The sequence below is a fragment of the Pelophylax lessonae genome (assembly GCF_965119305.1).
Source record: "Pelophylax lessonae genome assembly, chromosome: 2".
NCBI lineage: Eukaryota > Metazoa > Chordata > Amphibia > Anura > Ranidae > Pelophylax > Pelophylax lessonae.
In genome coordinates, this window is record NC_138769.1 from 304,996,913 (window position 1) to 305,024,040 (window position 27,128).

Below are 27,128 nucleotides of genomic sequence, written 5' to 3' on the forward strand. Positions count from 1 at the left end.
GGGTCTCAGTCTGCCCTGGCGGCCATGACAACAGCCCTGCAGTCACTTGTGTCAAAGGTTCATATGGCCCTGCAAAGGTGGCCTAACAAGAAGCGCCCCCTTCCTTCACCTGTATCCTCTGCCTCCTCAGAATCTGTAGTGGATTTGGCCACTGCAGACACAAGTCAGCCCACTGGGTCTGCTTCCACACACCCTGAGTGCTCTAACAGTGAGGATGAATCCTCCTCCTCTGCAGCCGTGCTTGGAAAAATGCTGGGGAAGGCATTGATTGTGTCAGTGCGGGGTGCGGGAAACATTAAAGTTGGAGGACTCAGCTGATGCTGAGTCGACGAAGCTAGTGTAGTTTGGTACCCGCAGATCTTCCAAGGTGACTAAGGTGTTCCCCCTTTCCTGCCTATCTTGACGAGATTGTCACTAGTCAATGGGGTTCCCCGAAACACATGGCTAGAATACATAAGTGTTTCGTTAGGAGATATCCTTTTGGGGAGTCTCTACTGAAAAAACTAACGGTTCCACCGTCAGTGGACTCTCAGGTTTCCAGCCTAAATAAGGCCACACTTTTGCTGGTGTAGGATTCCCCATCCTTTAAGAATCCTGTGGACAAGAGAGCCGAGGTTCTGGTCTATTACCTTTTTCACCGTGGCAGGTACAATGTTGAGGCCGATGTTTGCTATCACCTTGGTATCCCAGACTCTAACAGAATGGGCAAGAAATTTTACGCCAGGATCTGGAAGGGGGTCAACACCCTCCTGAGCTGGCAGATCAGTTGATCCAGGGGCTACAGTACATTTGTGATGCATCTTTGAATGCAACCCCCTTGGCTGGCAGGGTATCTGTGACGGCGATGATTCTTCACCACATGATTTGATTGACGTACTGGTTGCCTGACCAGGCTTCTAAAAAGGTGCTGACTAATGTACCTTTTGTAGGTGACTGGTGCCTCTATGAAGGAGATCATTAGGGCCTTACGGGAGGTAAGAGTGCATTACTTCTGCAGGTTGCTAGGGGCAAGGAACCTCGTCGTAAATGTGGTCCTTTTTTTCTCAGCTCCCAAGCGGCCCTTTCTTCCGTCTGGATCGCAGGAAAAGGATTCGAGATCCACCCCATAACTTTACAGGAGGCTCCAAGAGGCCCTGGAATGGTACGTTAAAAGCGGGCACTACTGGTTCTACAGACAAGCCTTCCCCAGCCTAAAGGGGCGCCCTCACTCGCATTTTGGGTGGGGGGGGGGAGACATCTTCGCTTCTTTCCAGACCCATGACCTTGCTCATTCAGGACAAATGGGTCCACGAGTTGATTCGGTTTGGCTACAAGATCAACTTTCAGTCCTTGCCTCATGCAAGGTTCTTTCCTTCCAACTTACGCCTTTCTTTTTCGATTGGCTGCAGGGCCTGTATGGGGCAGTGCAGGACCTGTTAGCACAAGGAGTCATTGTGCCGGTTCCAGAGTCAAAACGTTTTCAAGGTTTTTATTTAAACCTGTTTATCGTTCCTAGAAAGGATGGGGGAGTTCACAGGATCTTGGACCTCCAAAGCTCTGCAAAGCTCTGAACCATTTTGTGCAGGTTCAGAAATATCAGATGGGAGTCCATCCTCACGGTAGTGGCTTTTCTTCATCAAGGTAATCCTCTGGTTCTATCGATCTCAAGGATGCTTGCCTTCATATTCCAATATGTCGGGCATCAGCAATTTCTTCGTTTAGCTGTGGGCGAGGAGCATTATCAATTTGTGGCGTTACCTTTTGGTCTCGCTTAAGCTCCTCTGTGTTTACAAAGGCTTTGGCCCTGGTGTTGGCTTGCTTCGGCAGAAGGGGACCGGGGTACTAGGTTACCTGGATAATCTGCTTCTGCGTGCAGAGTCTTCTTCGGCTCTAGAAGTCGACTTGGACATTACTGTGCAAAATCTTCAGGAGTTCGGAAGGAGACAAAATTTTCAGAAATCGGCTTTGACTCCGTTCACCAAGATGGACTACTTGGGTCTGGCACTGGATTCAGCGTCGGCCAGGGTGTTTCTTCCACAGGTGAAACTTCTGAAGTTGCAGAATGCGATTCGACTCCTCTTGTCCAACTGTCGGTCATCGCTCAGGACTTGCATGCAAGTGCTGGGTCTGATGGTTTCCATCTTTTGAGGCAGTTCCAGTTGCTCAGTTCTATACCAGGCCTCTGCAAAGAGATTCTGGCCAAATGGAACAAGGATCTGCTGTCATTTGGTCAATCTGATCCTGTTGAGTCGGGGTACGAGGGGAGTCTCTGCTATGGTGGCTCCGCTCCCCGGCAATTCGCCTGCGAAAATCCTTTCTTTCCCTGTATTGGACAGTGATTTCCACAGATGCCAGTCTGTCCGAGTGGGGAGGTGTCTTGGGAGTATACTCGGCTCAAGGTCTTTGGACTTGAGAGTCCATTCTGCTGATCAACATCCTGGAGATTTGGACGATCAGGCTTTGTCTGTCTCAGTGGACGTATCGTCTGCAGGGATGCCCAGTGAGCATGCAATCGGACAATGCTAAGGCGGTGGCATGTCCATCATCTAGGGGGCACAAGGAGTGCCCTGGCGGCCTGGGAAGTGGTTGGCATTCTGAGGTGGGCAGAACTATGTTCCAGCCCTCTCTGCTGTGCACATTCTGGGGGTAGAGAATTGGCAAGCAAACTATCTCAATCGGTAGACGTTGGATCAGGGAGAATGGTCTCTTCACCCGGAGGTGTTTCAGCTGTGTCAATGGTCGGGGACCCCTGATGTGGTTCTGTTGGCCTCTCATCCCAACAGGAAGGTGCAGGGGTTCGTGTCAAGGTCTCGAGATCCTCTGGCAGATGCCCTGGTGGCTCCTTGGGGTCAGTATCATCTGATTTACGCCTTTCCTCCCAATACAACTTTTTTGAGACTGCTACGCAGAATCGAGGTAGAAGATTCCAATCATTCTGGTGGCACTGGACTGGTCTCGCCGGTCTTGGTACACAGATCTGGTGAGGCTGGTAGCAGACGTCCATTGGAAAATTCCTCTCAGGGAAGATCTTCTGTCTCATAGACCAATCTTCCATCCTGCTTTACAGTCGCTGGCTTTACCGGCTTGGTTATTTAAAGCCAGGTGCTGAAGGACAGAGGGCTATCGGAGCCGGTGATTCCTACTCTGTTAAAACCTAGGAAATTGACTTCCAGAAAGGTTTATCATCGAGTTTGGAAGGCGTTTATTACTTGGTGTGTGTCCCGGGGGGGGGGGGGGGGGATGTCTCACCTGTTGGAGTTTCTACAACTAGGTGTAGATCAGCATTTGGCTCTGGGCACCATCAAGGGCCAGATTCCAGCTTTGCCCATATTTTTCCAAAGGCCGTTGGCGGCAAAGTCCTTGGTTCACACTTTTGTGCAGGGAATTCGCCATCTGGCTACTCCGGTGCAATCCCTGGTATCTCCGTGGGATCTCAATTTGGTACTTCAAAAGCCTCCTTTTGGAAAACATTTGTGAGCTTCCTTTGCTCACTCTGTTGCAGAAGGTAGCCTTTTTGGTTGCTATTACGCCTGCGCATACGGTGTCGGATTTGGCTGTGTTGTCCTGTCAGTCACCTTACCTGGTGGTTCACAGGGACAAAGTGGTGTTAGGACCCTGTCAGGCGTTCCTTCCTAAGGTTGTTGAATGAAGATATTGTGTTGCTGTCCCTATGTCCTAAGCCGAAACATCCTAAAGAAATTGCTCTGCAGTCAATTCGGGTGTACCTGGCGGTAACTGAGTCAATTCGGAAATCTGATTCTTTGTTTGTTCTTAAGGATGGACCTCATAAGGGGCAGGCCGCATCTGCTGTGCCCAATTCCAGATGGATCAGGCAGACGGTGGTGCAGGCCTATTCTATTAAGGGTCAGGTTCCTTCTTTCCCTGTTAAGGCGCATTCTACGAGGGCGCTTCTTCCGTCATCAGGTATCGGTGGTTCAGGTGTGCAGGCGACTACTCATATGACTACGTTGTAGTCTGTACACACACACACAAAGTTTTATAAGGTGGATTTACTTGCATCCGTGGATGCTGCTTTTGGCTTCCACCTCTTGAGGGTGCATTTTTTTCCCTAGTGGTGAGCTCCAGTAGTTCCTGGTTGACTTTGTTGGGAATTATATGTATTGCTGTGTTTTTCCCACCCCTCCTTGTTGATACTGCTTTGGGACATCCCAAGGGTCTAAGAAGACATGGAGCTGTGTCCGTCAGTGAATGAAAGAGAAAACTGGATTTTTGTCTTACCGTAAAATCCTTTTCTCTGAGGTTCACTGATGGACACAGCACTTGCCCCTCTGTTGGGTAGAGTTATATGTCCTTCTGACACTGCTTGTGTCCTATAAGTCCTGAAGTCCTATAGCAGGAAGTGATGGTTTACCCCTTGGGACAGCCTCAGGGGCGTAGCCCGACTCCTAAAGAGAGAGCAGCAAAAGCCCAAGGGTCTAAGAAGACGTGGAGCTGTGTCCGTCAGTGAGCCTCAGAGAAAAGGATTTTCCGGTAAGACAAATCCAGTTTTCCTACTTGGACTGTGATTGGCTCACTGATTTTCCCAGAAGTCAGCACTAAGGTACAAATCGGATTTTGAGCATCCCCTGCAGCAAAAATTTGATTTTTGTTGGGATACTCCAAACGGGAAGTCGCGTCCATCCCTAGGTCCACACCTATGCATTTTTGCGGACATGGCAGCCCATTCAAATGAATGCCTGCATTTCTGCAAAAAAAGTTGCATGCACTTTTTTAAAAATGTGGCCGCAGGGGGAAATCTCTGTGATACACTCAGCCACATGCATAAGTGTAAACCAAGCCTAAGGGGATGCAGACCTTGCAACTTTCCTCAGTATAGTCCTGCAGGTGCAGCAGCTGATAATTATAAAATGACTCTCATACAGATTCACTTTGCACATGGACATGCAGAATAGCAAAAGGTAGGAATCTGTAACCAAGTTTAATGTCCTTGCAATGTACATACCGTAGATCACCCAGAGGGGATGTTTTTTTCTCAACAAAATTGGAGTTTCTCTAAGGCTACATTCACACCTGAGCGTAGCGTTTTCGCGCGGTTTTTACTGAGATTTTTACCGCGATTTACGGGCGTTTTTTACAGGCGTTTTTTGTGCAGGCGTTTTTAGATTGAATAGAAACCAATGGAAAACGCCTGTAATCTGCTCAAAAAGAAGCTCATGTACTTTTTTGAGAGTTTTGCTTACAGCGTCAAAACGCTCAGATGTGAACAGGGGCCATTGAAATGAATAGGATTTGTCTTGTTGGGCGTTTTGAGAGCTGATCCTAGAGCAGAAAAACTCCCCAAAAACGCCCCAAAACGCCTAGATGTGAACGGAACCTAAACAGTTTGAGTCACTAACTCAAAACAAGTATGCATTTTTTATTTTTTTTTTTTTGAGTTTAAATCGGCTATATACGTTCCAGGTGCATCGTAGCAAAAGGCGTGCAAAGTCTTAGTTTGTTTTCTAAATATAAAAGCCTGTGTCCTGAGAGCATGCTGCAGGTAAAGACCCTTGGTCTTTGTGCAGAAACAGTGATCTCTTTATTAACCAGGTCTAACAAGTCCGCTGCTGTGTTGGAGCCAGAGCTTTCCAATCAGTGGGGAGTATAAGTTTTGATTGTGGAGATATACATTTGACTCTTTCGGGGGGTGTTGGACCATTTGCAGTGCAGCTGTAGGCAGAGGACATGCTTTTCTACTCAACCTGTGGCTGCTTTTAGAAAGAAAATTAACTTTCTATGATGCAGCTGGAATATACTTGGCCGCTGGACGGAGTCCGTTTTTCTCAGCGGGGGATCGAGCCGCCGATCCCCCGCTGAGCAGCAGGAGGACAGCTGTCTCCGCGCTGTGTGCGGAGACACAGCTGACAGTTCCCCATGCATCTCTATGGGGGAAATCGGATGTCAATGGACCGTCAGTCCGTTCTCACCCGATCCCATCCGATCCGCTGGACGGATGGAAAATAGGGTTTCCATCCGTCCAGATTTGACGGAGCGGATCGGGTCGGATGTCAGCGAACATGTCTCCGCTGACATCCGATACCCCATAGGAATGCATGGGGGGACCGTTCAGATCCGCCAAAAAAACGGACAGGCGGAACTGAACGGTCCGCCTGTGTGAAAGGGGCCTTAGGGCTCTTTCACACGGTCCGCCCCCGTAGGCGGATCCGTGACGCTCATCGGGGATCGATCCGCGATCCCCGCTGAGCCGGCGGATGACAGCTCCGTCTCCGCTTGCGGAGATGGAGGTGTCTCAGCCCCCGCTGCCCTCTATGGGGGATCGAATGAGAGCGGACCGCTTGTCCGCTCTCATCAGATCCGATCCGATTACTGAACGGATGGAAAAATAGGGTTTCCATCCGTCCAGATTTCGCGCACAGGATCGGATGCGGATGGCAGCGGGTGTCAGCGGAGGTGTCTCCGCTGACATCTGCTGCCCCATAGAGCTGCATGGAGGATCCGATCAGATCCGCCTAAAAAACTGACAGGCGGATCTGATCAGATCGCCCGTGTGAAAGAGCCCTTAGGTTTAAATTAATGGTTTGTTTCATTGTAGGAATGAATATCTAGAATCTTGCAAAATCCAATTCTAACTGATATTCTTTATACTTTAAAAATATGCTGCAGGTAAATAATCTAAAAGAAGTTGTGAAATGTCACAGCATTTAACTTTTTATTTTCAATTTTTTTCCCAGACTGCTGAAAAAAATAGAGATGATGCACTGGAAGCTATTAAAGGAAACTTAGACGGTTTTTCCAGAGATGCCAAAATGCATCCAACACCTATAATGCATGCCAGGAAACCAGGAAATGCTGGTGAGAAATCATTATGTTTTTGTTAATGTTGGGTGGGAAAGAAAAACTTCCTGCGTCTTTGTTTAGTTGCATTGGGCAACTGTGCGTGTTTGTGGATATGGAAGAGAGGGAGGCAGCATCTAAGGGGAATCTTGTTAAGGAAAAAAAAAAGTACAGCGATCCGCTGAGATCTATCTCCTCTAGCTGCATTGTGCCCTTGGAGGGCTGGATTGGAACATGCAGGGAAGGGTCCATAGACATACGAATATAAATGGTAGCAATGTGGTGTTTAATGTTAACAATTAAGCAGTATGACGCTTTCACGAGGCATCAACGCTTGTCAATTGCTTCCATTGATTTCAATTGTGATGCCCAATAACCACACCTTAACAGCACCTAGAGCATTTAAGTGAAGCCTATATGAAGCATTACCTGGGCATTGAAGGAGAGACAGTGGAGGCTCTTGTATCCTAGAATGCACTGGGAAATAATAGAGAACAGAGCAGCTCCACGTAAACCCCACATAAGGGGTTCTTTACTGTCAGAGCGGTAAGGATGTGGAATTCTCTTACATAGGCAGTGGTATCAGCAGGGAGTATCAATATTTATTTATTTATTTATTTATTTATTTTTCAACCTCACCAACTATGTAAGGAGCAGAGTGTTTTTGTGTCAGAAAATTACCTCGTTCGCAAGTGTTGGTGCATGGAAGGGACCGAGTCAGCAAGTGCCGCAAGGGCTAATAATATATCAGTATGCATAGAAGAGGTGGAACAACAACCAGAATTAGACAGCCCAAGTATCCCGAGCTATTGTAACACACAAGAAAAATAAAAAGGGATCTGGCAACAAGTTGCCGAAACGGATATTATCCTTCGACTGGGAAGAACTGTCTTCCAGGGAGCATATATTTCTCTTTCATTCATCGACTGGCACAGTGCTCCATAAAGCATAACTACTTGGTTATATTGCCTCCTCCCTCTAGGAGTAGGACTAGGCAAAACAAAAAACACCTGGCTACGCCCATAGGCTGTCCTCCGCTTGGTATATAATCCTCCTCTCTGCTCTAAGTAATTTGTTTTTATCTGTCTAGTCAGGAGTACGGACCTAGGCTCCCAGCTGGGATCTCTGGTCCTAGCAATTTTTTTTTTTTTTCTCCTTCCTTACATCTTTTTTGATTTCTCTCGAGAGATCTACAATCAACTGCCAGGCTGGATAATCTAGATCCAGTGGTCGCCCAGCCAGCGAGCGCACGCAGACGCGCTAGGTCAGCCGCTACATAGCCTCACTGACAGAGGCTGGCCCGCAAGTTAAACGTATCGAAGGGTCGCATACAACCGGCTTGGGTCTGGGTCGCAGGAGTCCCTTGGCTGACAGCTCCCCCACTTCTGTGGCGAGGATTCTGTCTGGAGCATTACCCGCACCATGGAAGGGTAAGTACAGTCTACCTCCCCCCCCCCCCCCCCCGTCCCCTTTTTGGCCTTTTTGTTTTGGGGTGGATGCGGGTAACCTCCAGGGACGGTCGGTTCCCTTCTCCCATCCTTAAAAATCCCTCAGTGAGCTGGGCTTCCCCCGTCTGGACCTGGAGTCTGGTGGGGGGGTACCAGGGCAGAGAATGCAGCGGAGACCCCTGTGGTCTCCCCCACTATCCCCACTCTGTAAGGGTCCTGGGATAGTGTGTGTCCTGCCCAGGTTGTCTGGAGGGGTCCCAGCGTAGGTGCATGCCCTACTGCAGTGTGGATATAGTGCAGGGGGTTCCAGTGCAGAGACCGGAGCAGAGTGGGCAGCATAGTCTCCTCTAACGCGTGTCCTTCCTTGCAGAGGATGCAGCGTTGCAGAGGGCGCAGGGAAGATCCTGACAGCATGCTTCAGCATTTGTCGCTGATAGTGGCCATTTTCTCTTAAGCCCCATACACACATACTGATCATCGGCCGAACGATCGGCCATCTTTTGTCCAGGGCTGTCGTGGTCGTTGAAAACTGCAAAAGACTGCACACGAATTTTGTCGGCCAACAACAGCCGACTGCAGAAGTGATGTCATGTGATGGTTAACTTTCCTTGTCTTTTTTTCTTTTCTGAGCATGCCTAGTCTTGCAAATCTGCTGTCTGTCGGCCGAAATCTGTACTGACTGGCGAACAATCGGCCGTTCGGGTGTTGGCCTACAAAAATTTTAATGCCTGCATGACAGATTCTGTTCGGCTGAAAATGCGATGTCGGCTGTCGGAAGCATCATACTAACAAGCCTACAATCGGCCGATCGGTCGTCGGCCGAATATTTACTGCCGACAATCGGTACGTGTGTACGGGGCTTTAGTCTGGCTTTTCTCCGGTTGGTGGCCATGTTTGTGTAGCACGATGATGTCCCTGGGCCATTTTCCCTTAGTCTGGCTGACCTCCAGCTGGCGGCCATGTTTGTGTAGCCTGATGATGTCAACGGGGGCCATTTTCCCCTAGTCTGGCTGGTCTCCGGTTGGTGGCCATGTTTGCGTAGCCCAATGGTGTCATGGGGGCCATTTTTGCCTTAGTCTGGGAGATGCTGTAGACGACCCAAGTCTTGTGGGGATGCCGAAGCTTCTCCTTGTCCTCTTCAGTTTCCTCTCCTGTGCCTGGGACATATGAACAGGGATGGCGTCCATGGTGATGCTGGGTCCAAATTCTCAGTGCTCCTCTGATCGGTAGGATGAGTCCTTGGGGGGTCCCTGTTATCTCCTCTCTCTGCTGATAGGTACCCTGAGCCTTGGGGAAGATCCTTTTAGTGGTTCCAAAAGATTGTTTTTTGTACTGCAAGGTCTTCTTTCCTTTTTGAGCCTCAGGGTCACATCTCCCCCACTGACCCCCTCATGGAGGTGGCAGGTCCCTCGGAACACCAGCTTCCCATGGTTGCACTGATGACGGTTCTGCAGTCCTTGGTGTCCCGGGTGGAAGTGGTGTGTGGGCAAAGGCCCAGTAGGAAGCGTCCCCCTGCCTTTCCCTGCTTAGTCGGTCTAATCGATTCTGAACCTGTGCTGCCGTGGACGCAGCCCATCCAGGGAGGCTTAATATCACATCGTCTGATCCATCCGACGATCCTGCGGATAATTCCTCCATGGTCACAGCAGCAGATTTAAAAAGTGTTGGTAAACGCACTTATCACTGAAGTGCGTGAGACTTTAATAATCGAGAATGCGGCTGATGAAGCCATGGACGTGGCTGTGTCATTTAGTACGCATAAGTCATCTCGCACTCCAAAGGTGTTTCCTTATGTGCCTTATTTTGACAGGTTTTTTGTAAGGAACAACCAAAATCACTCTTTGGTCCCCAAACGTTTTGCTATATGTTACCCTTTTGAGGAGTCACTTTTTTAACCACTTAAGCCCCGGAAGATTTTACCCCCTTCCTGACCAGGGGGTTTTTTGCGATTATTTTTTTTTTTTTTTTTTTACTGCGTGACTTTAACGGACAATTGCACAATTGCGCGGTCGTGCGAAGCTGTACCTAAACAAATTTCACGTCCTTTTTTCCCACAAACAGAGCTTTCTTTTGGTGGTATTTGATCACCTGTGCGATTTTTTTTTTTTTTTTTTTTTGATCATGCACTATAAACAAAAAAAGAGCGTAATTTTTGCAAAAATAACAATATTTTTCACTTTTTTTTTATATGAAATTCCCCCCAAAAAAAATTTAAAAATCAAAATTTTTTAACATTTTCGGCCAAATTGTTTTATGCTACATATGTTTGGTAAAAAAAATCACAAAAAGCGTATTTCTCTGTCGCTCATTGACAGACGTAGTCCTCGTTGATTAATAACAACTCGGGTTATACTGCCCTCTACAGGAGTAGGACTAGACAGGAAAGAAAACGTTCTGGCCACACCCTAGGGGCAGTCCCAGAGGGTATATCCTCTCACTTCCTGCTACAGCAAATCAGTTTTTTTCTGTCTAGTTAGGAGTAAGGACCTAGATGCCTTGCTAGGATCTTCGGTCCTGGCAGGATTTTTTTCTTAGAAAGATTTTTTAGACCGCTTTTTTCTCCAGTGTTCCTGTGAGATCTTCAAGCAAGAAAGCTGGAACTGGGCGACGGGCTGGATGTTGAGATCCAGTGGTCACCCCAGTTCAGCCTACGAGCGCGTGCAGGCCATAGCTCCGCGCTGGGTCGGCCGCGACATAGTCCCACTGGACGGGGACTGACCCTGCGAGTTAAACGTCTCCCTTAAACGCCAATGACCATGAGTCACGGCGTCCGTATTGGTCAACAGCCCTCCCACCCCGGTGGAGAGGGGTACTGTCAGGAGTTGGCGCCCGCCTGGTTCCGGTATGGTGAGTAGTATGTTCCCCCTTTTCCCCCTGACGGATTTGTGGTGAACGCGGGCCCCTCTCTAAATGGTAAGGATGGGTCTCCCCTCTATCCTATAACAGGTCACAGATCCCCCTATTTGAGTGTGATTTTTGTGAACAAGAAACCAGGAGGCTTGGTTTGGGAGCTGACAATCTAATGTCATTTCAAAACTGTAAAGATGACTGAAGTCAGTGGCAGTACTAGAATATTACTGTGGTAGCATAAGGTATCCTACCTGTCAGAGGTGTTCACAGGGCGATGTCTATGCATGTATAACTTCAGTCCAGATCGCATTCCTCCAGCAAGGGCAGGCTGCCTTCCGACGGCCCGCCAGGGCCCGGTACCGCCGGCCAGGCTGATCACCATCCTGGGTGAAGTTTGGGGGGCTGATGCACTCCCGCAGGCCGCTAGGCCGAATACAGCATCCCGCAGGCCGCCATATTGGCGTAGCCTCGTGTCTCCAGCATGGGGGCGGCCATGTTTGAGGTGACCAAACACCTCGTGGAGCCAGAGGGAGGAGCCAGAAGGCGTGTTAAGTGGCGGATCCGCCTCCTTTACCCAGGAAAAAGGGCCAAAGACTTCCTGTCTGTAACAGGACAGCACTGAGCAAGCTGATGAAAACTTCTGTGCATCAGGGATGAGCCTTGGGGTCTCTCTCTCTCTCTCTCTCTCTCTCTCTCTCTCTCTCTCTGTGGGGTCCAAAAAGGCAGGTAACACTGAGGGGCGCTGTTGCGACTGGGGGATACAAAAAAAAAAAAAAAGTTTTTTACTTTGTCATTTTTTTTTTTCGCTGGCAAATGTCTTGTATAATCATTGACCCTGCCGCATAGGTATCCCCACCTGATCCCCTCAAGGTGGCCGCAGGACCCTCCAGTACCCCACTTGTGTTTAATGCATTATCGGCAGTTTTGGAGTCTTTGGTATCCCGGGTGGAGGTGGCCTGTCAGGGACGGGGGTCAAGAAGCGACCCCCGCCTACCCCCATTTTTTATCTGATACTTCATATACAGATTCGGAGCTGGTCAATGCAGCTGCAGGTCCCTCTTATGGGGCTGTTGTCTCAGGTAATGTCTCCTCAGCGGTGAGGAGAACGTTTCTGCCTCCGCCATAGCACAAGAGTGGTGGATGCACTAGTTGTGTCCGTCCCGGAAACCTTTAGTCTTGAGGTTACACCGGCAGAGGTAGCTGAGATTGAAATTCTTTTTTTGTACTTGTTAGCCTACCAAAAGGGCGAAGGATTTTCCCTTACCCAAATGGGGTCGTTTTGAAACGAACCCCTGTTATTTCCTAAAGCATGGCTAGGCGCTATCCGTTTGAGGAATTCCTCTTTAAAGGATAGACGGTACCACCTGCTGTCTTGCCACAGACTGTTAGGATAAAGAGGACCTTGTAACCAACGAGGACCTTCCCTTTCTGCTCATAAAGAGTTGTTCGTTCCGCGAGGGCGGGCGATAAGGCGAAACCCTCCAAAGCCTTCAGAGGGTTTTTCAAAGGGCGCTGGTCGGCTAAACAAAAAGTCCGGCTCAGCCAAGCCTGAAGAATACAGCCTGATGCGCCCCTACCCATCTCTGGGGTGGGGGGATGTCTTCACCGGTTTCCGGATCCATGGCTTGCCAGAACCCCGGACTAAGGGGTTCGCGAGGTCATACGGTCAGGATACAGGATCGAGTTTCGATCACTTCCACCGGTACGATTCTTCCCTTCTAACATTGAACGGTTTCAGGGGTTCTATTCGAACCTGTTCACAATGCCCAGGAAAGAGGGCAAGGTGCGTCCAATTCTGGACTTGGGGAAAGATGGAGTCCATCCTAACAGTGGTGGCCTCCCTGCATCAGGGGGAGTTCCTGGCGTCCATAGACATTTAGGATGCCTATCCTTATATCCCCATCATCGCAGGACATCAGCGTTTTCTTCGCTTTCCCAAAGATCATCCCTGGTTCCCACCAGGAGACTGAACTATCTGGGCCTAATGTTGGATACATCCTGGGCAAGAAAGTTTCTCCTTGCGGAGAAACTACAGAAGGTTCAGTCAACGATTCGGATGTTGCTGTCCGTCAATTGGCTGGGACTGATGGTGGCCTTTTTAGAGGCAGTACCGTATACCCAGTCTCATACCCAATCGCACTATGCCACGGTCGTGACTTATGTCAAGAAAGGGGCACTTAGAGTGTCCTGGTGGCCATCGAAACGACTAGCATCTTTCATTGGACGGAACGGTTTGTTCTGGATCTCCCCGCAGTGTTCACTCCGGGGGTGGGAAATCGGCAGGCAGATTATTTCAGCCATCAGATTCTGGATCAAGGGGTATGGCCTCTTCTTCATCCAGAGGTTTTTCACTAGCTGTCCCTTCATTGGGGCACCCCGGATGTGGATCTGTTGGCACCTTGGCTCAACAGGAAGTTGCGGAGGTTTGTAGCTCGCACCCGCGATCCTCTAGCGGACGCAGCAGAAACGCTGATCGCCCCGTGGGAGCAGGATCAGCTACGGCATGCCTTCCATCCTCTCAAGTTACTGTGGGAACTTCTTCGCAGGATAGAGGTGGAGGGAATTCCAGTTATTCTGGAAATTCCGGACTGACCTCGTCGAGCCTGGTACGCTGACTTGGTGAGGCTAGTCGCGGACGCTTCTTGGAGACTTCCTCTCAGGGAGGATTTGTGGTCTCAGGGACCGATCTTCCATCTTGCTTTACAATCGCTGGCTTAATGGCCTGGCCATTGAGACCCAGGTACTGAAGGACAAGGGAGTGTCAGCTTCAGTTATTCTTACCTCTAAGCAAGGAAAGCGACTTCCAGCACATGGAAGTCTTATATGGCGTGGTGTGAATCTTTTGGATTTCCCCCACATACCTATTCGGTGACCCGAATCTTGGTCTGTCTGCAACAAGGGGTTGAGCAGAAACTGTCCTTGAGCACTATCAAGGGTCAGGTTTCAGCGTTAGCAATCTTCTTTCAGAAACCTTTGGCTAATCATTCCTTGGTGCGGAATTTCATCCAGGGGGTGCGACATCTGGCTCCGCCAGTGCGCGCACCCTTACCGCCTGGGATCTTAATTTAGTGTGGTCGGTTCTTCAGAAACTTCTCTTTGAAGATATTAGGGAGATTCCCTTGCTTACATTATCCCAGAAGGTGGCCTTCTTGGTGGCCATTACTTCTGCACGCAGGGTGTCAGAACTGGCCGCATTATCTTGACGTTCCCCATATCTGGTGGTTCATAGGGATAAGGTGGTTCTTCTTCCATTCTTCCAGATCCATCCTTCCTTCCTAAGTGGTTTTCAGAGTTTTCATCTGAGTAAAAATATTGTGTTACCTTCACCGTGTCCTAAGACTAGCCATCCTTGGGAGTTTGCATTACACTCCTTGGATGGGGTTCAGAAGGATACACTTGACTACTACGAACTTGTTTTCGTAAGGCGGACTCACTTTTTGTGATCACGGATAGCCCTTGAAGGGGGTTGCCTGTGTCTGCCGCGACGATATCTAGATGGACCAGTCAGACGGTGGTACAGGCTCGCCCGCTATTGGCTCAAATCCCAGTGACAGGCAAGTGACGTAGATCTACGTCACTCTGCCTGGCCGGGGCTGACTGCCGCAGTAAATATACTGTGCGCAGTTGGCAACCGGTTAAAAAAGAGGACTAGTCCACCAGTGGTTGACCCTCCTGTTTCCAGGTTGAACAAAGCTACCATTATCCCAGTAGAGGAATCCCTGTCCTTTAAGGACACGGCTGACAGGAAACGCAGCATATTTAGTATGGCTGGTTCGGCATTGCGGTCAGTCTTTGCCTCAGCCCTGGTGTCTCAAACCCTAACTGAATGGGCCAAGCTTTTGCACCAGGGCCTATGGGGTGAGCAGGTCGCCGCTGCGCATGTTAAATTAGCAGACCAGTTGGTCCATGGGCTGCATTTTATTTGTGATGCAACTTTGTGCTGTCCAAACTTTGTTTCAGCAGTGGTGATTGGGTGCGTGCTGTGGCTTAAGAATTGGTCCGCAGACCAAGCCTCTTAGAAAGCTCTCATTGATCTGCCCTTTCAAGGCCATCGCTTGTACGGGGCTACCCTGGATGACATCATTAAGGGTGGGGGGGGGGGGAATACCTTCCTGCCATAGTCTAGGAAAGGGAAGGAGCCTTTTTGCAGAAGCGGGACCTCCTTCTCAGCCCTTATAAAATTATTTTGTGCTTCTGGGATGGAGAATAAGGGAAATGGTTATTTCAAATCTTCCCTGGGAGGTTCCAAGCATCCTTGGTCTGGTAAGCCTAGAGCTAGCTTCACATTGTGTTGCCTTCCTTGTGTCCCAAGCCGGCTCATCCCAAATAATTTGCTTTGTATACTTGGATGTGGTTCATGCGATTCCGGGTGTATCTGGCAGCTACTGAGTCCTTTTCGGAGATCAGACTTGCTTTTTGTGTTTTTTTTTGTTACGGGCGGACCAAGAAAAGGTCTGGCTGCTTCTTTGGCTGCCATCTCCAGATGGATCAGACAGACGGTGACTCAGGCCTATTCCATTAAAGGCCAGGTTCCATCTTTCCCTGTCACGACGCATTCTACTCGGGCGCTGAATGTTTCTTGGGCCTTCCGTCATCAGGCATCACAGGTTTGCAAGGCGGCCACTTGGTCGTCGGTGCATACCTTCACAAAATTCTATAAGGTAGATACTTTGGCATCAGTAGCTGCTTATTTTGGCCGCAAAGTTTTGCAGGCTGCTGTTTAAGAGGGGCTGTTATCTCTTGAGGGGTGTTTTTCTTTTAAACTTTTATTTTTCACACAAGGCTCCTTTGTACTGGTTAAGGGCTGTTATGTTTAGACTTGGGTTTTTTTCCCCACCCCTCATTTTCCTTTTGGCACTGCTTTTGGACATCCCAGTAGTTATGATTTATGGACTGCTGTGTTGGGCGATGAACGAAAGAAAATGGGATTTTTGTACTTGCCATAAAATTAATTTCTCTGAGTTTGACGGACACAGCACACACCCCTCCTATGGAGTTCTAATACTTATAATACTGCTTGCTACTAAACTGATTACCTAAAGCATTGAGGGGGTTAAATATCACCTGAGGACGGCCCATGGGCATAGCCAGGTGTTTTTGTTCTGCCTAGTCCTACTCCTGGAGGAGGCAATATACCCAGTAGTTATGATTTATGGAGCGCTGTGTTCGTCGGTGAACTCAAAGAAATGGATTTTGCGGTTAGTACAAAACTCCCATTATCCTAAATCAACATATCAAATTAGATAATTTCCTCATTCCATCATTTTTTTTTCTTTTTTTTTTTTTTTCCTTTTTAAGCACTTCCCACTAGAAAAGCAACACTTTCATGGACATTTATGAAGCATTCTTGAAGCGTTTTTTATAACTCTTTATAACTCTTTATAAACACAATAACACATTCTAAATGCCAACCAGAGCTTTAATGAGCTTTGCTTCGTTCTTCATAATCGTCACGTGTGAACGAGCCCGAACAGTCCTGCCATGCTTTTTTTTTTTTATATCAATTGCCACATTCCGATATCTGTGCATAGAGATTCAACACGCAAAGGCCGATTGGATCACATTCTACTCCATTATAGTTAGATTTCGTCACAGACTGATATTACACCATCTGCCTTTTCATGGGCTTGGATATTCTGTACATGTAGGATAATGTTTCTTCCATGATTCCTCCTATCATAATATGTAATTGCAACAATAGTGAAACCCTTTGACACCAAGAAGTGAAAAATTACTCTTATACCGTACAGTATTAAAATCCTGTCACTAAGAAGTTAGAAAATACTATACTGTATACTGACTGCTAGCAGTTGCAAGATGCACTGTCTGTGATAAATAATTGTAAGATTTATGGCATGGAGAGGAGTCATCAATAATTCTAATAAATGTTGGTACATATAGAAAATGTATAGATCCAGATTTCTCCAATTCATCTAGCACACTATGCTAATGCAATATTTTTATATATGTTTGTGTTTGATACAACTTTTCCTCACTTTGTTTTAGAAATGGTAGGAAGGCACAGGAGATAATGATAAATTAAAAAGAAATATAAATATATATATATATATATATATATATATATATATATATGAATGATGCTAGGCCTACCTGCAAGTGCTCTTGTTTTTTGGCTTTTATAATTGTCAGTGTATTTGATGTATTGCTTCTTTTTGCACTAAATATTATTAAATTGTACTCTTTGTACTAAATGTTTTTCTTTAAAGTTGTATTGGGTATATGCACTTTCTGTAAGTTAACAGTGCTGTTTTATTAACTCTCCTTACCACTTTTTCTGGCCAGATATAGTACTGTGTTTATTTATTATGGATATTTATCACCTAGGTAGCTACTACGCTGCCAAGTTTAACTGCAAACGTCACCTTCCCTTGGCTAAAATAGCGCATTTAAAAAAAAAATATATATGTTACTGAAACTGATTGGTCACCCCTTCCATTAATAGTCTGCTCCCAACCCCTTTCACAATCCAAACCCTTTTCCTTTTATCAGCTTGGTATGCATTTTAATGTGGAGACAAATTTAAAGTCACATGAAATACAAAGGGAATATGTTTACAGGATACTATTTTTATATGCATTAAATGGGATCAGTTATCACAATAGTGATTCTTTTAACGCAAATCTTCACTGCATCTGAGCACCAGAAAACATATTTGATATTTAAAACAAACCCATCCATCCATGTCTCTATGCTTTATTTTTTTTTGAGAAATCACTTTTTTAAAAAAGACCCCCCCCCCCCCCTAGCATTTCTGGCCATGGCCATCTTAAGTAAGGGCAAATGATTCATGTAGGGCACACACACCCCTTCACACAGCAACTTTACACAGAGCTGAGGCTGGAAGTCCCTCCCCCCCTATCACCATTTTTCTCTTGGTGTCAGGAAAACTTGTCATAAGTGATTCATGCAGATGAACGAAACAGCAGCAGACCGAAATTACACTTGGTGCTCTGGACTCAGTGTCTGAGGTATACAACCACTTTAAAATAATGCCTAGTGATCCTGTCCTATAAGTCCTGTTCTTGTTGTTTTTTTTTTTTTTTTTTGTTCTCTTTTCTAAATTTCAGCCAATATAGCATCCATGTACTTATTTTGCAAAAATAGTATATCTTTCCAATAATTCTACAATGGCTTACCTAACTCTCTTTAACTCACTGTTTAAACACATTGGAGTTGACCAGCTGAGGGTAGATCAGGGGTCTTCAAACTATGGCCCTCCAGTTGTTCAGGAACTACAATTCCCATCGTGCCTAGGCATGTCTGTGAATGTCAGAGTTTTACAATGCCTCATGGGATGTGTAGTTCCGCAACAGCTGGAGGGCCGTAGTTTGAGGAGTTTGAGGATTCCTGGAGTAAATGATGAAGGGTGTGTGCTAATGAAATCAGCTAGTCATGACCTAAGGTCTGACCAGAAAGTAAGACAGAAGTAATCGAGCAGTGTGTTTAAACAGCTATGAAGAGAGTTAGGTAAGCCGTTGTGTACTTTTATTGAAAGCTATTTTATTTTTGCAAAATAAGTACACTTATGCTATACTGGTACATAGGGGAGCTGGAATTTGGAAAAAAAGGTGAACTTTAGCCTTTAAGTTCAAATGAGTAAATTAGCCTTTATCCAGTTATTCTGGATTCTTAAGGTAAAGATCCCATACTGGAATGTAATGCCTGTGTGAGTGAGAAGATGATTTTGTTTATATAAATTTACAGAATTGGGGACACTACAGAATTTTTAATGCTATATTACACAGTCCTTTAAATATTTTTGTGTTGTGATGTGTGAATGTAGATATTTATTCATTTTTTACTGCACAGTTGGCGTTAGGATGTTCTCAAGTGAAACCACTGAAACGATTCTGCCCTCGTGGATTTACAATGACAGTCTTGTTCCAGGTATTTCATCTTCATTTTTTATTGCAGTTGTTTTGTTTTCAAACTAACTGGAATATAAAACCGCTTTTAAATAGAGTGCTTTGTTTTGGGAGTGATATCCATTACAATGCTGCGGCCTCAGCCCTTCTTAAAAGGCAGCAGGTATTAGTATTCACTCTTTCGGGTTCAGCATGAAATGTCCCACCCGCTATAGGATGGCTATATATTGTTGGTCAGTTACTTATTTTATGTTTGTCACGCTTTTTAATGCAGCTTCTAGAATGTCTTTAAAATGTGATCTGTTCTTTTTAGGGGATGTTCTAATCTATAAAGATCTAGATCTTTTATATAGAAGATCTGTGAAGAAGTCGATTGAATCTACTTACGAAAAACACACCACAGAGGAAATATGTATCTACTAAGGCTACCAATCTGGAAAAAAAATCTATTTATTGGACAAACCTAAATCAAAAGATTATGTATTTCAGCCCCCCCCCCCCCCCCAGAAAAATGCTGACACCACTCAGGGTATGTCCCCTCCTCTCCCCAACCACAGCACACACCCACACTACAACAAGCAACAGAGTTGCAACTATTTACACCTAGAAAATGTGACACACAGGTCTAGTTCACCATGGAGTAGATGTACAGGCTCACCCTCCTACACAGAATTTCTAGTTCATGGCCTCTGCAGAGATCATACCAATCACAACACCACTGCTTGTACTTGTAGTCCCACAGCCACGCCGGGTACCCTTGATTGGAATACATGGGTAGCGGGCTGGGCACAGAAAGGTCAGCTGGGGTAAAGATCGGCAGATCGTACAGCCCATCGAAGCAGTAAACGGTTTAGTCCACACCAGCCATACATATCGGGGGAGCTAAGTTATAGTTGGGGTGGGGGAGGGGTGCCTGGGAGCGAGGAGGGAGGTGTTTGAGGGTAGTGGGGTGGGGTCTTATGGATGTGGGCAGGGGTTGGGGGAGGAGGGGAAGATTAGGGGTCGGCACGGGTGTAGGAGGGGACATACCCCAGAGGTATCAGCATTTTTTTTTTGGGGGGGGGGCATGCACTGCTTTGATATACATTATTCTTTTGATTTTTTTGTATGTCCAATATATAGTTTTTTTCCAGATTGGTAACCCTTAGTAGATGCTTATTTCCTTTTGTGGTGTTTTTTGTATGTACAAATTTTGTAAGCATCTCCCCTAAAATTAGGGTATAAGCACCAATTGAAATGCCACTCCCAGGATTCATACAAAAATTGGGTTTTTTGCATTTACTTATATTTACCACAACTAGAACATGGCTCTTTGCCATGTACAATATCTAAGGTCTTTGCTAGTGCCAGATTAAAGCGGAGCTCCATCCAAAAGCGGAAGTTCTGCTTTAAGCACATGTCGTGGTTTTTTTGGTTGGGGGGGGGGGGGTGGACAGGTATCTAGTTTTTACAGGTACCCACTCCCATTTCCGATCGGATCGCCTCCCCCCCCCCCCCCCCACCCCCGTCCCTCCCCTACAATCTTCCGCTATACATCACAGGTCCCAGAAAATAGCCCGACCATTCTGGAGATGCAGCGCAACTCGCACCCGGCTGTAAAGCTGCAAGCTGTCACAGCCAGGTGCCCACAGTTGTAATTCAGGTGAGAGGAGAGGGAGGGAATCGAGGGTTTGGGTGGCCACATTGCTGGATCATGGAACAGGTGAGTATGATTTAAAAGTCAGCAGCAGCTCTTTGTACCTGCTGACTTTTAATAAACCTAAAAATCACTGAATCGCCACTTTACGTGACAGTGTCCTTTTTTTTACTGGCATATGCAAACATTTTGTCTTTAACCTGCTATCTCCTGCCCTGAATGCCAAGGCAATGTAGAAGGATATAGAATTTTTATCCTTACACAGTTTCCTGAATGTATGTTGTTGCAGTATTGGATCATGAATAGGCAGAGGTCATTTTGTGGTCGGGGAGAATTTTTATCTTAAAGTGGTTGTAAAGGTAGCAGCCCCCCTATTACTTGAGATCCATCTAGATCAGCCATGTTGCAGGAGAGACTCGGCTGTTCAGGACTCCTTCTCATTGGCTGAGACAGCAGCGCGACGCCATTGGCTCCTGCTGCTGTCAATCAAAGTCAATGAGCCAATAAGGAGAGAAGGGGGGCTGAATGGACACAGGGAGCTGCAGCTCGGGTGCCCCCATAGCAAGCTGCTTGCTGGGGGGGCACTCAACAGGAGGGAGGGGCCATGAGCACCGAAGATGGACCCGAAAAGAGGAGGATCTTGGCTGCTCTGTCCCAAAACTACTGCACAGAGCAAGTATGTATTTGTTTTTTTTTTTAGAAAAACAGGGAGACTTTAGTATCACTTTAATTGTACATTACAGGACACAGGCTTGATTATTCATGGGTTATAGGCTGGTACCTTTAGGTGAATGGACACTGGCAAAGCTTTTGATGACCTGTCCCTTGGTCCTCATGATATACGCCACCCTGTGAGTCCTTAGTTTTTTATAGTGTCTTATGGTAATGGACTTTTTTTCCCCTACACAGAAATCCCTTTTAAAATGGTTTTAAAGACTGAAGGTTTTTTACCCTTATGCATTCTATGCATGAATGAAAAAAACCTGCTGTGTGCTGCTCCCCCCCTCAGCCCCACCTATTGTGCATGAGAGCTGAAGCTCTCCTGGGTCTCTACCTCCAATCACAGCCAGTAGGGTGGGGGGGCTGTTCTGCAATCTCTGTCTTATGGACACAGAGAGCTGGCTCGGGAGCAAGCAGGCACTTGACAAGAAGGAGGGGCCCAGAGTGCCAGTGGGGGACCCGAAAAGAGTAGAATCAGTGCTGCTTTGTGCAAAACCATTACACAAAGCAGTGTTATTTAATCAATGAAAAGGTATTCATCAAAATTTTCATCAGTGGCATTTTTACAGTGACGAAAAATGAAACGAAAAAGTACTCTACATTTTCGTCCACTGATGAAAACTGACAAAAAGTAATTGAGTTTTTGTTCACAAACTAAACAAAAATGTGAGGCAGGGATGTTTACTCTCATGAACTAAGATCATGATCTGATTTCCATGGAGCTCCAGCTGCTTCTTCTCTTAGCAAGCAAGCGACTGTGTGCAGCCAGCATTGCAGGCCTCCAAGTCCTCAGGCGACCATCCAGAGACCAAAGCAGCACTGTGCATTACAGGCCTCTCGAGTCCTGCTCCCAACTCACGAGTCACAACGACGACCGTCAAGAGCAGAGAGCACTCACCGTGAGTATGTACATTACACTTACATGCCTCAGACCACTGTCCATCGAGAGCACTTTTTGTGCACATTACAGGCCTCCTCTGACATCCAGGGCACTGTGCATTACAGGCCATCCCTGAGACCACCATCCAGCAGTGTGTAGCATTACAGGCCTCCAGTATCCAGAGCACTGTTCATTACAGGCCATCCCAGTCAGACCAGAGACCACCATCCAGCACTGTGCAGCATGACAGGCCGCCTCTGACCAGTGACCACCACTGACATCCAGAGCACTGTGCATTACAGGCCATCCCTCAGGCCACCATCTAGTGCTGTGCAGCATTACAGGCCTCCCCTCAGAGTGACCACTTTCTAGAGCCCTGTGTGTGCATTGCAGGCCTCCTTTGACCACCATCCAGATCACTGTGTAGCATTACAGGCCTTCTCAGACCACCATCCAGAGCACTGTGTGCAATGCATTACAGGCCTCCTCTATAGACCATGTCTAGAGCACTGTGTGCATTACAGGTCTCTTCAACCACCATCCAGAGCACTGTGTGCAATGCATTACAGGCCTCCTCTTCAGACCATGTCTTGAGCACTGTGTGCATTACAGGTCTCTTCAACCACCATCTAGAGCACTGTGAAACATTACAGGCCTCCGCAGAGAGACCACTGTCCAGAGCACTGTGCATTACAAGCCTCCTTCGACCGACCAGAGTAGCTAAATCTGTGAGTTTGTTCAAACCTTAATACAATAAATAACATAATAGATTATTTTACTCCAGGAATATATAAGAGTTTGGAAATGCTGTAGAAATTCCTAAAATAATGCATTACAATTTAACTAAACACATTAGATTTTAGTTGACTAAAATGATTTTGTTCAACTAAAATGTACTGGAGATTTTAGTCGACTAAAATACAACTAAAACAATTGCGGATGACTAAAATGGCATTTTACTCAAAAGACTATAAGACACTTTGTTTTGTTTTTTTAAATTCCCTTTGCAAACACTCTCTAACCATAAATAGCCTATTTTTTCAACTTCAAAATCATTAATCAACTCATCCATGTTGGGAGAATTTTTTTTTTTTTTTTTTTTCACTGCTGTTCTGCATAGAAGGGTGTATACAGTATCAACACTCCTAGTAGCAAATCTTGCGCGCCAACCCCCCCCCCCCCCCGATCCTAAGTTTTTATAGAGTGCCTGTTACTGTACTTTAAAGCGGAAGTAAACCTATCTATTTTAACAGTTTCAAAAAAGTTACTTTCCTGGAATGCTGGGATTGCTAACTGTCACATTTGCTTGTATCCTCATCCAAACTGTAAACCATCCAATGGCTGTTGTCAGAACTGATCACATGTGCAGTATTATGGCAGTTGAATATTTAACAAGCCAAGATGGCAGCTTCCTTGGCTGAAAACGGAAGGAGGGTTTACTTCCACTCTAACCATTGGGATTAAAGGGTCAGCCCCTCAAAAGAGGGAGATTTGATTTTTTTTTTTTTTTTTTGGTAAATGCTAGAGGGTTAAATCACCAGACCATTTCTTTTAGCTAATGGAAACTCTATTGGTTAAGATCTTAAGTCTGCACATCTCTTGTGAATATTTTTAGAAGGTTTTGTGCTGCCTGGTTGAGTTGGGAGTATCCAAGATAATCCAGAGGCTGACTGCCAGCCTTCTGAACTACTATGGTATAAGTGAATAATAATATAATTATGTGTTATAATACCCATGGCATTTCGATATGTTTATCTTTTTTTAGACCTTTACAAAAGTATTTTGGAAACCACCCTTACGCCATCTGGAATCGATACAGCCAAGCTCTATCCAATTCTTTTGTCCTCTGGACTTCCTCGGGAAACACTGGGTCAGATTTGGGCAATGGCAAACCAGACTACTCCAGGGAAGCTTACAAAAGAAGAATTATATATTGTGCTTGCTATGATTGGTATTGCTCAGGTAAGACTGGTTTACTTTTTCGAGCCAGTGTTAGTATTAAGTAGAAAGCATGACTTCTATTGTGTTTTTTTTTTTTTATTTTTTTTTTTGTATAGTGTCATATTCTGTAATACATATTTAAATAACCAGATAATATTAAACCATTGTTAACATCTCTCCGCCAAATCACATACCTGGTACGTCCTCTGACTTCAAGTGATTGTACGGGGGTGATGCCTGCAGCTGTAACGTACAAGAGCGCCAACGGTAAGCTCTTTTGTAATGGCAACTGGAATAGCTAACTAGCCACTTGGTTGCTATTACAAGGAGACAAACGTCGTCATCCCCCCTCCCGTCGCCTTCCTTCCCTCTATTGCCTATGACATGACTAGCACTTAGGCATTGGTGATTTGTCTATGCTCTCTTGGGCTCTCACTTCCCACTGAACTAGAATTCGCTTTGATCAGGTCTCCGCTATGATAACCCAGAAGCGATGATATGACATCACTTCCGGTTTACTAGGTCAACGACACCATTTTTAAAAAAATCAAAATTACTCAAAAATGCTGATCTTGGCGTTTTGCATGCTTTCAAGTGCAAAGGAGGGATTTGGGGTCTTATTAACTCTAGATCGCTCCATAAAGAGTACCTGTCACATGCCTATTGTTTGTTGTCACACGGATGTGTACATACCTTGTGACAGCAATAAAAGTGATAAAAAAAATAAAAATAAAAATTGAAAGCAAAAGCAAGTGTTAAAAAAAATAAAATAAATAAATAAAATGTGTGTTGGCAGGCAAAGGTGAACATGTGCACATGCAAACAGCGATTTGTCCCAGACATGTAGTGTCGAGCCAGACCTCCTCTGTACGTCTAAAGTGGTAACCTATAAAAGCTATTAAAGCATTACATATGGATAATAAAATTTATGACATTTGTCGCTGTTGCGCAGGTATGCACAATTTTACAGCATGACATGTTTGGTATCTATTTACTTAGCAGGACATCCACTTTTATATTTTACACAAAAAATGGGTAATGTAATATGTATTTTCTCTTTCGGCCGTTACGGACACCGCTTCATATCTTCTTTGACAGATAGGTTATGCTGCTCTTCCTAGGAGTAGGACACTATGTGGAAAAGGGTTAACAAAGCTTAACTACGCCTATAGGGCAGTGCCAGGGGGTATACTTCTACTTCCTGCTCTAGGATCTCAGTTTTTTTTTTTCTGCCTAGTCAGGAGTAAGGATCTAGCTGCCTGCTGGGATCTCTGGTCCTGGCATTTTTTTTTTTTCCCTTTTTTTTGTTTTTTTTGTTTCTTCTACAATCAAGTCTGTTCCTGTGAGAACTACAATCAACTGTCAGACTGGGTGACGCACTGGATATCCTAGAACTTTACGGTCATCCCAGTCTGGCCAGCAAGTGCATGCAGACCACAGCTCAGTGCTAGGTCAGCCAAGACATAGCCCCACTGGACGGGGGCTAGCTTGCAAGTGAAACACCTCGCAAGGACACACACAACCTGGTCGTGGCCTGAGTCTCAGCGTACCTCTGGCCCGCAGCACAATTCCCCCCCCCCCCCATTCCCAGATGGGGAGGTGACCTGCTGGAGTGGTACCTGTCCAGTTCCAAAGTTCCAAAGGTGTGCTGAGTAGTACCCCCTCTTCCTCGGGAAATTTGTGGTGGAGCGAGCCCCTCACAGGGTTGGTAGGTGCCCAAATGTGCCCTTCTACCCATGTGCACCCCCCTCTCACTAGCAGGGCTCCCCCTGCACTAGCACCCCCCTCCCCTAGTCCCGTTTGGGATGCCCGGAGTACTGTTGTTGGTAACCTATTTACATTTGCACATTGAGCAGCTCTGAATGCCTGTTTTTTTGCGCTGTTTAGTCCTGTGGGGGGTCCCTATATAGCCCCCCCTGGCCGAATACAGTACCTCATGGACCTCTAAAGGGTCCCTGGAATCTCACACGCCCGCCGTGCAGGGCCGCCATTTTCCTCTAGCCACATGTGTTGAAGCTCGGCGGCTATTTTCCTGTAGATGGGCAGCCATGATCCCGTGGTTTCCCAAAGTGTGATGCGGCGCCATTTTCTTGAAGCCGCATGGAGTAGTGCTCGGCGGGCGGCCTCTAGTGACAGCACAGACGTTTCCTCTTCCTTTCAGATCTGCAGGCTGTTGGCGTTCTTCTCCTTCTCTCTCTCTCTCTCCTTGCCGAGTATGTTTAGTGGTGAGTCCTGGGGCGTTATCTCCCTGCCTTTCTGCTATTGCAGCACTGCTGGGACCTGTGGTGTCACCAAAGACAGCGGTGGGGGGTGTGTTCATTGCTTGCCTAATTTTGCTTTGCTGATGACCCCAGGGTGCCATGGAGCCACTAGAACATGTCACCACCCGACACATTTTCAGAGGGAGGGGGGGGACCCTCTGGGTCCCACTCTGCCATGATGGCCATGACGGCGGTCTTGCAGTCTCTGGTGTCTAAAGTGGACATGGTTTTACAAAAGAGACCTGGTAAAAAGCGCCCTCCGCCTTCACCTGTTTCCTCTAGCGCCTCAGATTGAGGCTAATTTACCCGCCCGGACACGAGTCACCCCACGGGGTCTGCGTCCAGGCACTTTGAGTGCTCTGACAGTGAGGATGATTCCTCTTCCACTACATCTGAAAAGAAAAGGCGCTTGTGGAGGCACTGATTGTATTACGTGTGGGAAACTTTAAAAATGGAAGACACAGTGGATGCTGTGTCGGCTGCACTGGTGCAATTTGGCATCTGCAGACCATCCAAGGTGACTAAGGTGTTCCCCTTTTCCTGCCTATTTGAACAAAATTGTCTCTTGTCTGCAGGGGTCCCTGAAACGCATGGTCAAGATAACTTAAGCATTTTGCTAGGAGGCATCCTTATGAGGAGTCCCTCTTAAAGAAACTGACAGTGCCACCGGTGGTGGATTCTCAGGTTTCTAGATTAAATAAAGTCGCGTTGCTACCAGTGGAGGACGCTCCA

The 27,128-nt window shown here is 46.5% G+C and overlaps 1 protein-coding gene across 2 annotated transcripts in view; it reads left to right on the plus strand.

Annotated features, from left to right (window-relative positions):
• Positions 1-27,128, plus strand: part of SYNRG (synergin gamma) — a 155,267-nt gene that overhangs the window by 35,457 nt on the left and 92,682 nt on the right. Inside the window, exons 6-8 of one of the 2 annotated variants that reach the window (XM_082245237.1) lie at positions 6,672-6,792; positions 18,903-18,980; positions 23,960-24,156. In XM_082245237.1, coding sequence (XP_082101363.1) covers positions 6,672-6,792; positions 18,903-18,980; positions 23,960-24,156 — 396 coding nt within the window. The remainder of the gene's footprint in view (positions 1-6,671; positions 6,793-18,902; positions 18,981-23,959; positions 24,157-27,128) is intronic. The other variant, XM_082245238.1, reaches the window with a different exon arrangement.